The sequence below is a fragment of the Podarcis filfolensis genome (genome assembly GCF_964270895.1).
Source record: "Podarcis filfolensis genome assembly, chromosome: 14".
Taxonomy (NCBI): domain Eukaryota; kingdom Metazoa; phylum Chordata; class Lepidosauria; order Squamata; family Lacertidae; genus Podarcis; species Podarcis filfolensis.
The window spans coordinates 43,914,571-43,928,544 of record NC_139616.1 but is presented as its reverse complement, the minus strand read 5'-3'; the positions used below and the strand labels follow the sequence as shown (position 1 = coordinate 43,928,544).

At 47.0% G+C, this 13,974-nt stretch overlaps 1 protein-coding gene across 8 annotated transcripts in view; it reads right to left on the bottom strand.

The window, feature by feature from the left end:
• The window catches only part of LOC310749103 (myosin-11), a 1,537,435-nt gene that overhangs the window by 1,509,037 nt on the left and 14,424 nt on the right, over positions 1-13,974 (bottom strand). For all 8 annotated transcript variants that reach the window (XR_014541487.1, XR_014541488.1, XM_083585558.1 and 5 more), the window contains exons 3-4: positions 13,522-13,678; positions 2,709-2,736 (exon numbers count right to left, since the gene is read on the bottom strand). Coding sequence is in view for 6 of the 8 variants with exons in the window: in XM_083585558.1 (XP_083441684.1) it covers positions 2,709-2,736; positions 13,522-13,678 (185 nt within the window). In the remaining 2 variants the exon portion in view is untranslated. The remainder of the gene's footprint in view (positions 1-2,708; positions 2,737-13,521; positions 13,679-13,974) is intronic.

Genomic DNA, 13,974 nt, shown 5'->3' with positions numbered 1-13,974 from the left:
GTGACCGTCAGTCGCATAATGGCCTATTCAAATTGAATAATCATGGCTGACAAGCCAACATTCCCACTCCCCCCATAACCTAGACTTTTTGCAGTAAGGAAAGTGATGCAGAAAATGCACTAGAATGTATGGAATGGGGCTTACTTTGCACAGTGCCCTCCAGCCTCCCAGCAAACAAATCAAGGTGAATGCTTAGCAAACAGGTAACCTGGAAGAGGCTGGTATCTTAAAATCTCCATGCGGTTAGCCCCCACCCCCCCACCCCGGTCTGCCAATAATATTTAAATATTGCATCGTTAATGTTACAGTTCTGTGCCATCGCCCAGACTTTGCATGAAAAATATTTCCAGTCTGATACTCGGCATCTGCATTGAAAGGGGCAGGTAGAAGTTGATGCTACCGGAGAGCTGGGAAGACCTGCTGCCCATCAGTCGGCAGTATAGGACTCAACAGACAACTAACCTGCTCCAAAGCAACTTCCTCCATTCCTAAGTAAATTAACTGAAGTGTTCTGTGAGCCCAAAGTAGCCACTTGCTAGAGAGGTTGGCCACTGCCCCTCTGAGTGAGTCAGTACTCTGGCCTACCCAAAAGCACACCCAGACTCAGTGCTTCTTTTCTGGGGGTACGCATACCCCTAAACATTTTGTGAATCTTTGTCCATTTACTGTATTTATTTTTCCCAATTTGAACTATAAAACAGGGATTTTCTTCAGTACAGTGGTACCTCAGGTTACATACGCTTCAGGTTACATACGCTTCAGGTTACAGACTCCGCTAATCCAGAAATAGTGCTTCAGGTTAAGAACTTTGCTTCAGGATGAGAACAGAAATCGTGCTCCGGCGGCCTGGCGGCAGCAGGAGCCCCATTAGCTAAAGTGGTGCTTCAGATTAAGAACAGTTTCAGGTTAAGTACGAACCTCCGGAACAAATTAAGTACTTAACCTGAGGTACCACTGTACCTCTAAACATTTTTTCTAGAAAAAAAGCACTGCCCAGACTGCAGACTCACAGAGAAAACACTCCTTTGAAAGCGGATGTTTCCTTTAAAACCAAAACAAAAGAAAACCCAACCTGCTACTACTACTGAATCTACTTTTAGCTGCAAGAGTGAGGAGGTGGTGGTGTCTCCCATTTTAGTTCCCAAACATCAAAGCGCCTTGGAGTTTGGAGCGGCTGGCGCTGAGCATTTCTGGCAAACTATACCTGGAGCTTGTGGTCAACTGCTTGGCAGCAAAGGGTTTGCTATCCAACATGTAATAAAATCTTTCCTCGCTCACTGATACTGCCCCAGACCGCAGCGTCACCCTGCATGCCTCCCGTTCACAGTCCATTAAAACGGAAGGTAAACACAGGGCATGGATGAATCTGTCAATACTGGCGTCTCAATTTTTCAGTCTTAAATTCAATTCTCCACATTTCCACATCAGCTTGCATTTTTAAAATAAAGAAAGTCACCATGAAAATTCATCAGAGTCTTAGTGTGATTTTCTCCTAATATCTTCCTATAGACATAAAAACGTAATGCTGTCATCAGGCAGCCTGCCCGGATGTGTAGTGCTGCATCAGTCTTGAAGTCAGAGCATAGCCCCCGTTGGAGGATTTGTAATGTAGTTCCCAGAGTTTTTTAACAGTCAATCCCTCTCCCCACAGAACTCTGGGAATTGTAGCTCAATGATGGGGAATAGGGGTCACCTGACAAGTCATCGCACCCTGAACAAACTACAGCTCCCAGTACCCTTTGGGAGAAGCCATAGCTGTCCAAAGTAAGGTTACCAGACATTCCCATTTCCCAGGGACAGTCCCCGGATTTACAAATCAGTCCCCTGACAAAATCCATCTATTTAGTAGAAAGTTGAAACGTGTCCCCAGATTCATTGAAAAAAAATCTGGTAACCTTAGTCTAAAGTGGCCTGATACTTTGAACGTATAGTGCAAATACACACACGGCACACATATTTTGCAGAGGGCCTTCTCGGTGGTGGCACCCGCCCTATGGAACGCCCTCCCACCAGATGTCAAAGAGAAAAATAACTACCAAACTTTTAGAAGACATCTGAAGGCAGCCCTCTTTAGGGAAGCTTTTCATGTTTAATAGGTTATTGTATGTTAGTGTTTTATTGGAAGCCCCCCAGAGTGGCTGGGGAAACCCAGCCAGATGGGTGGGGTATAAATAAATTATTATCATTATCATCCATCCAGGCAAGCAGGGGGCAATATCACAGTTCGATGACAAATTCCAGCCAGGCAAAAGTATTCAAGGATGGCGAGAAGTGCCTGGGAGCAGTTGTAGCCTGGGGAGCATCTTGATGACGAGTCAGAGAAGATGGAAGAACAGCATTTGGTAACTGACCTGCAGTTCCCCACCCCTGTTTTAGTGCCATCAGAGTGCACAGTGCCACACACTTAGCAGCTACGCCAAAAAAGGAAGCAATTTTTCCAAAGCATAGAGGGTGGGGATTAACAAGCTTCCACAAAATGGAGCCTACAAGCTTAAAATGGGAAAGACAATAAAGGGAGGTGGGTTGGGTAGACAGACAGTCCAGAGCTGCCTTTAAAAACAATTCCGAACCTACAGGTTTTGGTCCAGAACATGCTATTCAGTCTAAGAGCTACACATATGCCAACTGAGAATATCGGTTGTGCTTTTTGCAAGTGAAAATGTGAGCAGAAATAGAAAGGTGTGCATGATTAAACTGGTTCTACTTACGTGCAAAGAATGGACTGGTCTTCTCGATCTGTAGATAAAGAGAAAACAGGTATTAAGTCTGGGATATTCAAGAGTATGGTGAGTTATTTGGGCTTGGTGTATACAGTACCTTACCATTTCATATAGAAACGAGATCTGAATAACAGTAAGGCTGGAATCTTCAAAAGAGTTTATTAGACATCTACTAGCAACTTCATACTGGGCATTGCTTAGGAATTCAAAGGAACTTTTTTAAAAAGTGCATTTTTGAAAGGTCCAGCCCACCATCTTCATTCAAAATGACACCCCACTGTATCCAAGCACGGGCCAAATCCTGCTCCTTGATCTCAAGAGCCACCACACCAAACTTGACGGCAATGTGCCAAAATGCGTAGCAAGCAAACACTTTTCCAAAATATACCGCTGGTTATTTATTACACAGAAGCAGAAAGAAAGCCATTCTGGCCAAACCATGCCCACATGCCCTATATGCAACATCACATATGATGTGTGGTGTAGGTAAAGAGACAGCTGGGCTAAAGAGATTTACAGGCACACTGATCAGCTGGTTTCTGGCACTTTAAAAAACCTCCCTGCACTGCGCTTTGTAAGCCACAATCAACTGAGTGCCCATGATGTCATTGTGGCATCTGGTGATTGGCATGTGGGCAGCCACGCCCACCTGTCAAACTTGGCCCAGGGGGGACGGATGGGAGAGATAAGGATTCCGATCCAATCCCCCACCCCTGTGCTAAGTAGAGATGCCAAGAGCGGAACTGAAGACCTTCTAGCACCCATTGGGACTGTTAGGGCAAAAAGCAGGGAGGTCAACAGTAGGTGGCACCAGAGAGCCCATGACAAGTAGAGCTGTCTGATTCTAGTTCTGTTCCCATCCTCTCTGGTAAGTTCTACAAGTGGCAACACTAAGACTAAAGAGGAAGAGGAGGAAGCTGAGAAGCAGGGGCACTCCCTGGATCAGTTGGAAGTCAGGTGGCAGGCAAGAGGGAGCTTTTGGTGGGTGACACATTTGTCCTAATGGACCAGCCATCACGGGCAAAGCCAGTGACCTAGCACTGAGTTTCTGCTTCTCATGACTTCTGAGCATCCGGACAAGTCTCTGTATCACTTGGCAATCTTATGCATCGGGGGATCAGCAGAAAACCAGAGGCGCCACAATGCACGCACAATACTTTTATTTTTATCACACTCCCTAGGTTAGCAACAATGGACATCTTGGTTTTTGTCCTCTGGGACGACACTGAAGACAAAAAGGTTAAAGATTCAAGTTGTTTCTATTTCAAAAATAGAAACGGTCAAGTTCCCAATAGAACGGTGGTTCTTTAAACTGGGGTCCACAATGGATGTGATGTTTTTGGACAGTTCCCAGGGCTGCCACAAAAAGCAAGAGAGAAGAAACTGACGTAACAGCGATGTAGGCCAGACTGCAATCCCTCTCTCCTATACTCTGGGGCTGCATATACACCATACGTTTAAAGCACATTCTCCCCTGCCCTCAAGGATCCTGGGAACTGTAGTTTACCTCTCACACAATCCACAGCATCTTCATTTTAAAAAACCTACAGTTCCCAGGATTCTTTGCAGGTGAGCGGGTGTGTTCTAAAAGTATGCAGTCGGAATGGCCAAGCACGGAACAGAGAGCAAAAGGGGAAGCGTCGTTTTGTAGCAGAAAGGTGTTTACTGCATCTATCAACTGACAAACCTCATAAGAGCATGGAGCACACACAGATCTGGTTATATATCTTCAGGACACATCCGAAGCTCTGTATGCTTCTGGAAGGAAATCTCTGTGATCAAACAACAGTCGTACCTTGGTTTTCGAACAGCTTAGTTCTCGAACGTTTTGGCTCCCGAATGCAGCAAACCTGGAAATGACTGTTTGTGAACTATTTTTGGAAGCCAAACATCTGATGGGGCTTCCGCAGCTTCTGATTGGCTGCAGGAGTTTCCTGCAGCCAATCCGAAGCCGCGCTTTGGTTTCCGAATGTTTTGGAAGTCGAACGGACTTCCAGAACAGATTCCGTTTGACTTCCAGGGTATGACTGTACAGTGGTACCTCTGGTTATGAACAGGATCCATTCCGGAGCCTCGTTCGCAACCTGAGCAGAACGCAACCCGCGTCTGCGCATGCGCGGGTTGTAATTCGCCACTTCTGCGCATGACATCATTTTGAGCGCATGCGGGAGCGGCGAAACCTGGAAATAACCTGTTCCGTTACTTCCAGGTTGCCACGGGACGCAACCTGAAAAAGCTCAACCTGAAGCAAACACAACATGAGGTATGATTGTACAGTGGTACCTCAGGTTAAGTACTTAATTCGTTCCGGAGGTCCGTTCTTAACCTGAAACTGTACTTAACCTGAAGCACCACTTTAGCTAATGGGGCCTCCCGCTGCCAGTGGCGTAGCGTGGGGGGTGCAGAGGGGCGGGCCGCACCGGGCGCAACATCTGGGGTTAGGGCAAATCCACGGGTTAGGGGGCGCAAATCCACGGGTTAGGGGGCGCAAATTACTTGCCTTGCCCCGGGTGCTGACAACCCACGCTACGCCACTGCCCGCTGCTGCTGCGCGATTTCTGTTCTCATCCTGAGGCAAAGTTCTTAACCCAAGGTAATATTTCTGGGTTAGCGGAGTCTGTAACCTGAAGCGTATGTAACCCGAGGTACCACTGTATAAGTTTTCACACACACTTGAATTTACCCCAGCTGGCAGCCTCGGAGAGAGTCCTCATTAAGCTTTTCCTCAGTTCCAGGCTCAGAGTTCTGCTCTCTCCTTTTAATCCTGCTAATCACCCCTGCTGACAAATTTAATTGGGTGCACTTAGCAAAGAACAAATTCCACTCGGCCTGAGCTATGCCAACAGTCAACGCTAGAAAGGAAAACGGCCCAGGAAATTAAACAGGGGCATGTCAAAAGTTCTGACAACACGGTTGGGGGACAAGAAAAAAGGCATGGCAGTCCCTTCTTCTCCACGGTCTCCTTCCCGGGTGCCCCACAAGCGTTTTATGCACCCCATGATCCCGGATCTGCTTGCTGCTTGCTCCATCATGTGACATTCTTGGGTGGACATTTTAGGGGGGGGGTCCTGGGCTGGACCTCAGCCCCAAATGACAATCTACACAGCAGAGGAGACATCCAGCGCAGCCTCTTTTTCCTCCCCAGGTGATGACTGGGTTAAATGGTACCACTTTGAAAGCACAAGCTTTCCCCCAGCATCCCACGCTTCCTTCTTCGAAAACATCATTCTTTTGGACCCCCCCTTCCTCCTCCTCCTCTAGCCTCTGTTTGCGCCCCCGCTTCCCTCCCGGAGGACCAGCTTGCTCTGCTTAATCGCAGCCTTGAATCGGATGGTTTATCACAAGGAAGCGACTCTGAGCTGGCAGCTTGACCATAAAAGGAGAAACCAACAGAATCGGGCATCCTGGCCTGCAGCTTCTTGACATTTTATTATGGGCTGGTCTCCCTGAAGGGTTTCTGCATGTTTCCAGAGCAGACAGGGGGAGAGAGAGAGAGAGGACGGCAGGAAGAAGACCGCTTACGGCTGCTACCATTTGACTACCAACCAGGGATAGATGGACCCGTCAATTTCAGGCCCTATCAGCCTCTCCGATCTTAAGTTTGGTTCTCCACGCTTCCCCAGTTAGCAGCTTTTGCATTTTGTGAAAAGTCGTTACGAAAAATTCATGAGCATTTAGTCAAATTTATCCAAACGTACAGACATTTGTAAACAACTTTGTCTCATATACAAATGCATGCAAAGCCATTTTACCACCCCAATGCATTTTTTTTAGTACGTTACCTTTCCTAATATATGCATTTTTAGGCACACTTCACTGAGGGATGTGTACTTTTACACCCCTTACTTGGCCGCAGAGTCACATTAGAACGTACAGAAAATTGTCCATTTCGAAGGATGGCTGTTTCTTGAGTCCACATATTGTTTTGTGAAGTGCAATTAGGTCAGGTTCCCCTTTAAATTGAATTTCTGCCGCATCCCAACTTACCATGTCAACAGTGGGATGGAGAGGGAAGAAGGAAAGGGACAGGAGCACAATAAAGAAAGTGATGGGAAAATACACTAGGAAACGGGTGGTCACAACTGCGTGGAACAATGTCATATAATTTATCCTGCAAAAAATCAGAATGAATGCTCCATAGATAGCCAAAATTGTCTAATCTCCCAACAAACTCTGGGCAAATGAATCAGGATGAGAAGGCCATCACTATATGAGCACACCAGTCTGATATTTTTATGGGAGGGAAATACATCTATAAATAAATAAATCTGGAAGGCCATCTGAAATAGTCCTAAAAGCATTGTGCAGTGGCTGGGGGCAGGGTTCAAGGGTATACCATAAATTTTGGTTGGGCAATTAAAATCTGTGCTCTTTTGAGCCTGTATGACAAATCCACCTTGTTGTGGTTTGGAAAGTGACAGGTATAGGCGTTGCAAAGCATGGTATGGAAGATTAACAGAAAGACGTATAAACTCTGCGCAAGCAAATTGGGACGAATGTTTGTTGTTGCATGACCTCCCCAGAAAGAAATCTGAATGAATAAAGGCCATAGCCTAACTTCTGCACAAGCTTTGTGCCGGCGAATCAGGATGAACCCTGAATAAACAATCTGCCTGGAAGAAAGACAGCCTCTATAAATTCATCTAATCCCCTCTTAAAGCCGTTTGAATTGTTGGCATTCAAAACATTTTGTGAGAGCAAATCCCATAGTTTAACTACATACTGGGTGAAGATGTCTGTCCCAAGTCTCCCATCATTCTGCTCTCATTGGATGGTCCCACTGGGTACTGGGATTATGAGAGAAGGAATTTCTGAAGGTGGTTGGAGGATGGATGTCGGCTAACAGATTGAGGTTGAATCCTGATAAGAGAGAAGTACTGCTCTTGGGGGACAGGAGGCAGGCAGGTGTGGAGGACTCCCTGGTCCTGAATAGGGTAACTATGCCCCTGAAGGACCAGGTGTGCAGCCTGGGAGTCATTTTGGACTCACAGCTGTCCATGGAGGCGTAGGTCAATTCTGTGTCCAGGGCAGCTGTTTACCAGCTCCATTTGGTATGCTGGCTGAGACCCTACCTACCTGCAGACTGTCTTGCCAGAGTGGTGCATGCTCTGGTTATCTCTCGCTTGGACTACTGCAATGCGCTCTGTGTGGGGTTACCATTGAAGGTGACCTGGAAACTACAACTAATCCAGAATGCGGCAGCTAGACAGGAGACTAGGAGTAGCTGCCGAGACCATATAACACTGATCCTAAAGGATCTTCACTGGCTCCCAGTACTAGATTCACGTTGGTCTGACGCAGTAGAAATATATATATAAAAATAAAAAAATTTCCACTAGCACCTTAGTGACCAACTAAGTTTGTTCTTCATATGAACTTTCGTGTGTATGCACACTTCTTCAGATATATTTTTACTGGCTCCCAGTACGTTTCTGAGCACAATTCTAAGTGTTGGTGCTGACCTTTAAAACCCTAAACAGCCTCGGTCCTGTATACCTGAAGGAGCATCTCCACCCCCATCGCTCAGCCTGGACACTGAGGTCCAGCTCTGCGGGCCTTCTGGCAGTTCCCTCACTGCGAGAAATGAGGTTACAGGGAACCAGGCAGAGGGCCTTCTTGGTAGTGGCACCCTCCCTGTGGAACGCCCTCCCTTCAGATGTCAAGGAGATAAAGAACTATGCAACTTTTAGAAGACATCTGAAGGCAGCCCTGTATCAGGAGGTTTTCAACACTTGATGTTTTTATTATGTTTTTAGATATGAAGTGAGCTGCCCAGAGTGGCTGGGGAAACCCAACCAGATGGGCAGAATATAATTATCACCACCACCATCATCATCATTCCCCTTTCCTTGTGCCCTTTCTCCACACCTAAGATAATTTTAGACACCTCTACCATGTCCATGTCCATTGCTCACTTCCCCCCCCCAAAAAAACCTTTAAAAAACCCCAAGTGATTTCCTCATAAGGCAGCTGTTCTAGACCTGTGGCATAGCATGGGGTGGGTGGGTCACAGGCCCCGCTACGCCACTTCTCCAGACCCTGATCTAAGCATTTCCTGCATTCTACAGCATCCTTTTCTTAGCAGAACTGTACCCAGTATTCCAAATGTGGTCACATCATATAGGTAAAAAGGTAGAGGACCCCTGGACGGTTAAGTCCAGTCAAAGGCAACTATGAGGTTATGGCGCTCAATTTGCTTTCAGGTTGAGGGAGCCGGCGTTTGTCCATGTGGCCAGCAGGACTAAACCACTTCTGGCGCAACAGAACACCGTGACACAAACCAGAGCACACAGAAACGCCGTTTACCTTCCCGCCACAGCGGTACCTACTTATCTACTTGCACTGGTGTGCTTTTGAACTGCTAGGTTGGTAGGAGCTGGGACAGAGCAACGGGAGCTCACCCCGTCATGGGGATTCAAGTTGCCAACCTTCCGATCAACAAGTCCAAGAGGCTCAGTGGTTTAGACCACAGGGCCACTCGCATCCCATCATATATTACATCCAGGGCAATAGTCCCCATTTGCCTGGATCCCTCCCTTCCTGCACTTCCATATTAAGAACATGCAGATATAGAAAGCTGCCTTATGCTTGGCCAGGCCATTGGTCAATTTAACTTAGTACTGTTTACACTGACTGGCAGCAATGGCTGCCCAGGGTTTCAGGCAGGGGACGTTCCCAATCCTATCTGGAGATGTTGGGGACTGAACCTGGAACATGCAAGGAGGATGATCTATTGTTAAGCTACACTCCTTCCCCAACTGCTCTCTGGAGGCAAAGAGGCTGCATTCAACCCACAAACTCCAGAGACCACTTTAACTAGTAGGAAGTTATATGTTTACTCACGGAGCAGCTACATTTGCCGCGTCTGAACAAAAGGACGTAACTTTAAGCAATGCTTCTGAGCATCATGCTGGAGACTCACACAGCTGTATATTTTTAGCTGCTTAATTAGACTTCTCTGTTTTATACGCATTCGGATCCTTTAAAACCTTCCAGTTGTATATAGCAGTTGTTAGTATATCTTGGCAGTCAATCTATGTGAAGGATAGCAGCCGAAACAAAACAAAAAATTAAACCGAGTGAAAATTACAACCGTAATTCAGACACTCATGGGTGGGAGCGAGGCAGAGGAAGCAAAACAGCCCCAGTTCGGAAGCTCAAATGTGCTCAACCTGTTTGTCCATTTTGAAGTGCCCAAATGCTGACAAACGATGAAACAATCCAGATGTAGACAGGGAAAGAAGGGACAAAGCAGAGAGGAAGGGGGGAGTGGAAGATGGAGATGGACAGGCAGAAGCAAAACAGAGACTGCCCATTTTTTGGCAAGCTTATTTCCTCTTGGCCAAATCAAGACCCATTCTAGAGGACCAAGTTTCCCAAACATCCCAAAGATGAAACGCATTTGCTATTGTGAAAGCTGCCTGCACTCGGAGGTAGGATTGGGGGAGAAATACGGTTTCAATTGCATTTTAATGAGAAACGGCCTAATTTGCACTTCTTGAACCAATGCATGAACCGAAACACAGCTCTCCTTTGACATTCACAATTCTCCAGCCAAACAACGTGCATTATATGGGGGGGGGGGGGAAGTATGTATAAAAATGCATGGGTTACTGAAGGTGACACAGAGATGCATTAGGGGAAATTCGCTGCAAAAAACGCCCCATGTTTCTCAGTTAAAATTGCATGCAATGTCTTTATCGGGAGAAACTCGTGAGAAAACTCTGACAATTTTTCATGAAGACATTTTTGATTTTTAAAAACCAATTGCACACTGCTGCAGAAATGTGGAGAACTGGATTTAAGGTGCGGGTGGTGGAAATGAGACAAACTGAAATGGACATCTTCATCCTTCCCCAGTCGGAGGGAGAATTACTTGCAGAAATATGTACATTAGTCAAAACGGCATAGGAGAAATTTGCCATTTTTCTAAATTGAAAAAGCCCCATATGCTGTAGCACAGGGAAGGCAACCTAAGGCCCGTGGGCCAGATGAGGCCCAATTGCCTTCTAAATCCAGTCCGCGGATGGTCCGGGAATCAGCGTGTTTTTACATGAGTAGAATGTGTGCTTTTATTTAAAATGCATCTCTGGGTTATTTGTGGGGCAAAGGAATTTGTTCATTTTTTTTCTCTTCAAAATATAGTCCGGCCCCCACAAGGTCTGAGGGACAGTGGACTGGCCCATGGCTGAAAAAGGTTGCTGACTCCTGTGCGTAGCATTTTCTCAATGGGAAGTGGCTCCACCCCCACCCCACCGATCGTTTGGGCTGCCCTTTTCCAAACATTATTCCAGCTCTGCAGCATCCCTTCTGAGATGAGGCCGTACACAGCACTCTAAACGTGGCCATGCGATAGATTTGTATACGGGGATGGCAACGTTCAACTATATATACTTAGGTGCAGTTTGAGTAAAAGGTAAAGGTAAAGGGACCCCTGACCATTAGGTCCAGTCATAACCAACTCTGGGGTTGCGGCGCTCATCTCGCTTTATTGGCCGAGGGAGCCAGCGTATAGCTTCCGGGTCATGTGCCCAGCATGACTAAGCCGCTTCTGGAGAACCAGAGCAGCGCATGGAAACGCCGTTTACCTTCCCACCAGAGCAGTACCTATTTATCTACTTGCACTTTGAGGTGCTTTGGAACTGCTAAGTTGGCAGGAGCAGGGACTGAGCAACGGGAGCTCACCCCGTCGCGGGGATTCGAACCGCCAACCTTCTGATCGGCAAGTCTTTTGCAATTCATCAGGGAGTCACATAAGGAGGAAACACTCTCTTGGGAACCTCAGCAGCAACCCGGGCGCCAGATGCTACAGTCCTGATGGCTCAAGTTCTGGACTTTGTCATCCCTGCAGCCCAGCACTGGCAGTTCTGACTGGCAGCAGCTGCCTAATATGTTGGGCAGGAGTCTAGAAAGATGAAATTCACAAATGCACCAGAGGCGAGGCCGACAAACGTGAGGATTCTGCAGACTTCTAGCTACTGGGAAAGGCCAGTTCAGTGGCAGAGCATCTGGTTTGCATGCAGAAGATTCCAGGTTCAGTCCCCGACACCTTTGGTCTGAAACCCCGGATAATTGCTGCCAGTCAGGGTGGACTATATGGAGCTTGATGGGCCAATGGTCTTGACTCAATATAAGGCAGCGTCTGATACTCCCATGTTCCCAGATGGCAGAGCGGCTGCCCCCACCAGTCCACGGGGAGCACCTCTCCATGCCCCTATTTGCCAAAAGTATTTGCAAAGCATTCGACCCTGCCCACATGCCTGGCCCAAACGGGCAAAGGGAGAGGAGCGTTCCCTTTTTGAGTCAGATTGTGGATGGCAGACAGTGCCAAAGGATTCCTAGGAATGTTTTTGCAAGCCCGCCTTGCCCCCAAGTCATGAAGCAAAGACAGGAGCTAGGGCTGGCCCCTTACGGTGCTCTGGGTGGAAAAGGCAAACCTCAGGAACTGGCGCAAGGACTAGGGATAGACGGATCTGGTAATTTCAGTTTCTCCGTTTTCCAGTCCTAAATTCAGTTCTCCACATTGCTACACCTGCTTCCAGTTTCTTTTTTTAAAAAAAAAACACCTCAGGAAAAATTTTCAGCATTCACGTTTTCTCTAATATTCAGATTTTTGCAAGCAATTTCTGCTAATATAGTGCATTTCCTGGGTTACTATCAATGATACATGCACTTTCCAAGAATATACACATTTTGCTCACTTTACCAGTACAGTCAGACCTTGGAAGTTGAACGGAATCCGTTCCGGAAGTCCATTCGACTTTAAAACGTTTGAAAACCAAATGGCGGCGTCTGGTTGGCTGCAGGAAGCTCCTGCAACCAATCAGAAGCAACGGAAGCCCTGTTGGACGTTCGGGTTCCAAAAGAACGTTCGCAAACCGGAACAATCACTTCCGGATTTGCAGCATTCGGGAGCCAAAACATCCAAGTTCAAGGGCGTTCAGGATCCAAGCTATGACTGTATTGTTTGCTCCAATTGGCAACAGGCTGAGAGAGATCCTTTCCAACTTTGCCACCTCCTGAGATCCCTTTCAATGTGATCATCGGCAGAGGCCCTTCCCCATGTGCTACCTCCAAGGGAGGTCTGGAGGGTGGCAATTTGTGCATGGGCTTTTTAGTGGTGGCTCCCCATTTGTGGATTGCTCTTTCCAGGGAAGCATACCTGCCACCATCATAGTCAGCTTTTAGGGATGAAACTAAGACATTCTTGTCTGTCCAGGCTTTTCCTCCTTAACTTGGAGGAAAACAGGTGTGATTTCTTGCCTGTTTTGTGGCAGTTATCTTTACCTGAGCGCAGGATTTGTCCTTGTTATGGTTGGATGAGCACTTTTTAGGAAATTTGCTGTGCTATATTTTCCTGATGTATTTCGAGGTTCTTTTTTTATTAATGATTGGCAAGCTGTTTCGTATTCCGTGGGCTCGTAAGTCCCTTTGAGCCATCATCTTGCAGAAAGCGAGCAATAAATGCAAATAATCATGGAACCTGGAACTTTCTCAATGTAAGGTATGTTCTCTATGACTATGCTATGGGTCCACTGGTGTCAGAGACCTTATACCACAGCCAGACCACTGCTCCATGTAGCCCAGCGCTGTCTGCTCTGACTGGCAGCGTCTCCCCTAGACAGAAGGACCTCTAGCGATGCCAAAAACCGAACCCAAGACCCTCTCCGCAGGGGCTCCTCCAAAGTGCTATATCGCCCATCATTTTCTTTGGCCTACTTTTGGCCAGAGAAAGTTGGCACAACATTTTCCACGTGGTATTTATTTTTGTGACTCTTAGAAGCAAGTTACCCAGTCTTACCTTGCATCATACTCCTGTAGGCTGTGTCGGCAATGGCATAAATATGTGGGGGCATCTCGTGACGTTTCTTCCCTTTGTACATGTCGATAATCTTCTCTGAATAGATCGGCAGTTGCTTGTATGGGTTTACCACCACGCAAAAGAGACCTGAGTAAGTCTGTAAAGGGAGTAAACGTACCAACAATGTGACATGGGTTTTGTTTTTTTAGAAGCTCCCTACATTCCCTTACTGGGACGCGGGTGGTCCTATGACCTAAACCACTGAGCCTAGCGCTTGCTGATTTGAAGGTCGGCGGTTTGAATCCCCGCGACGGAGTGAGCTCCCGTTGCTCGGTCCCAGCTCCTGCCAACCTAGCAGTTCGAAAGCACACCAGTGCAAGTAGATAAACAGGTACCGCTCCGGTGGGAAGGTAAATGACGTTTCCATGTGCTGCTCTGGTTTCTCCAGAAGCA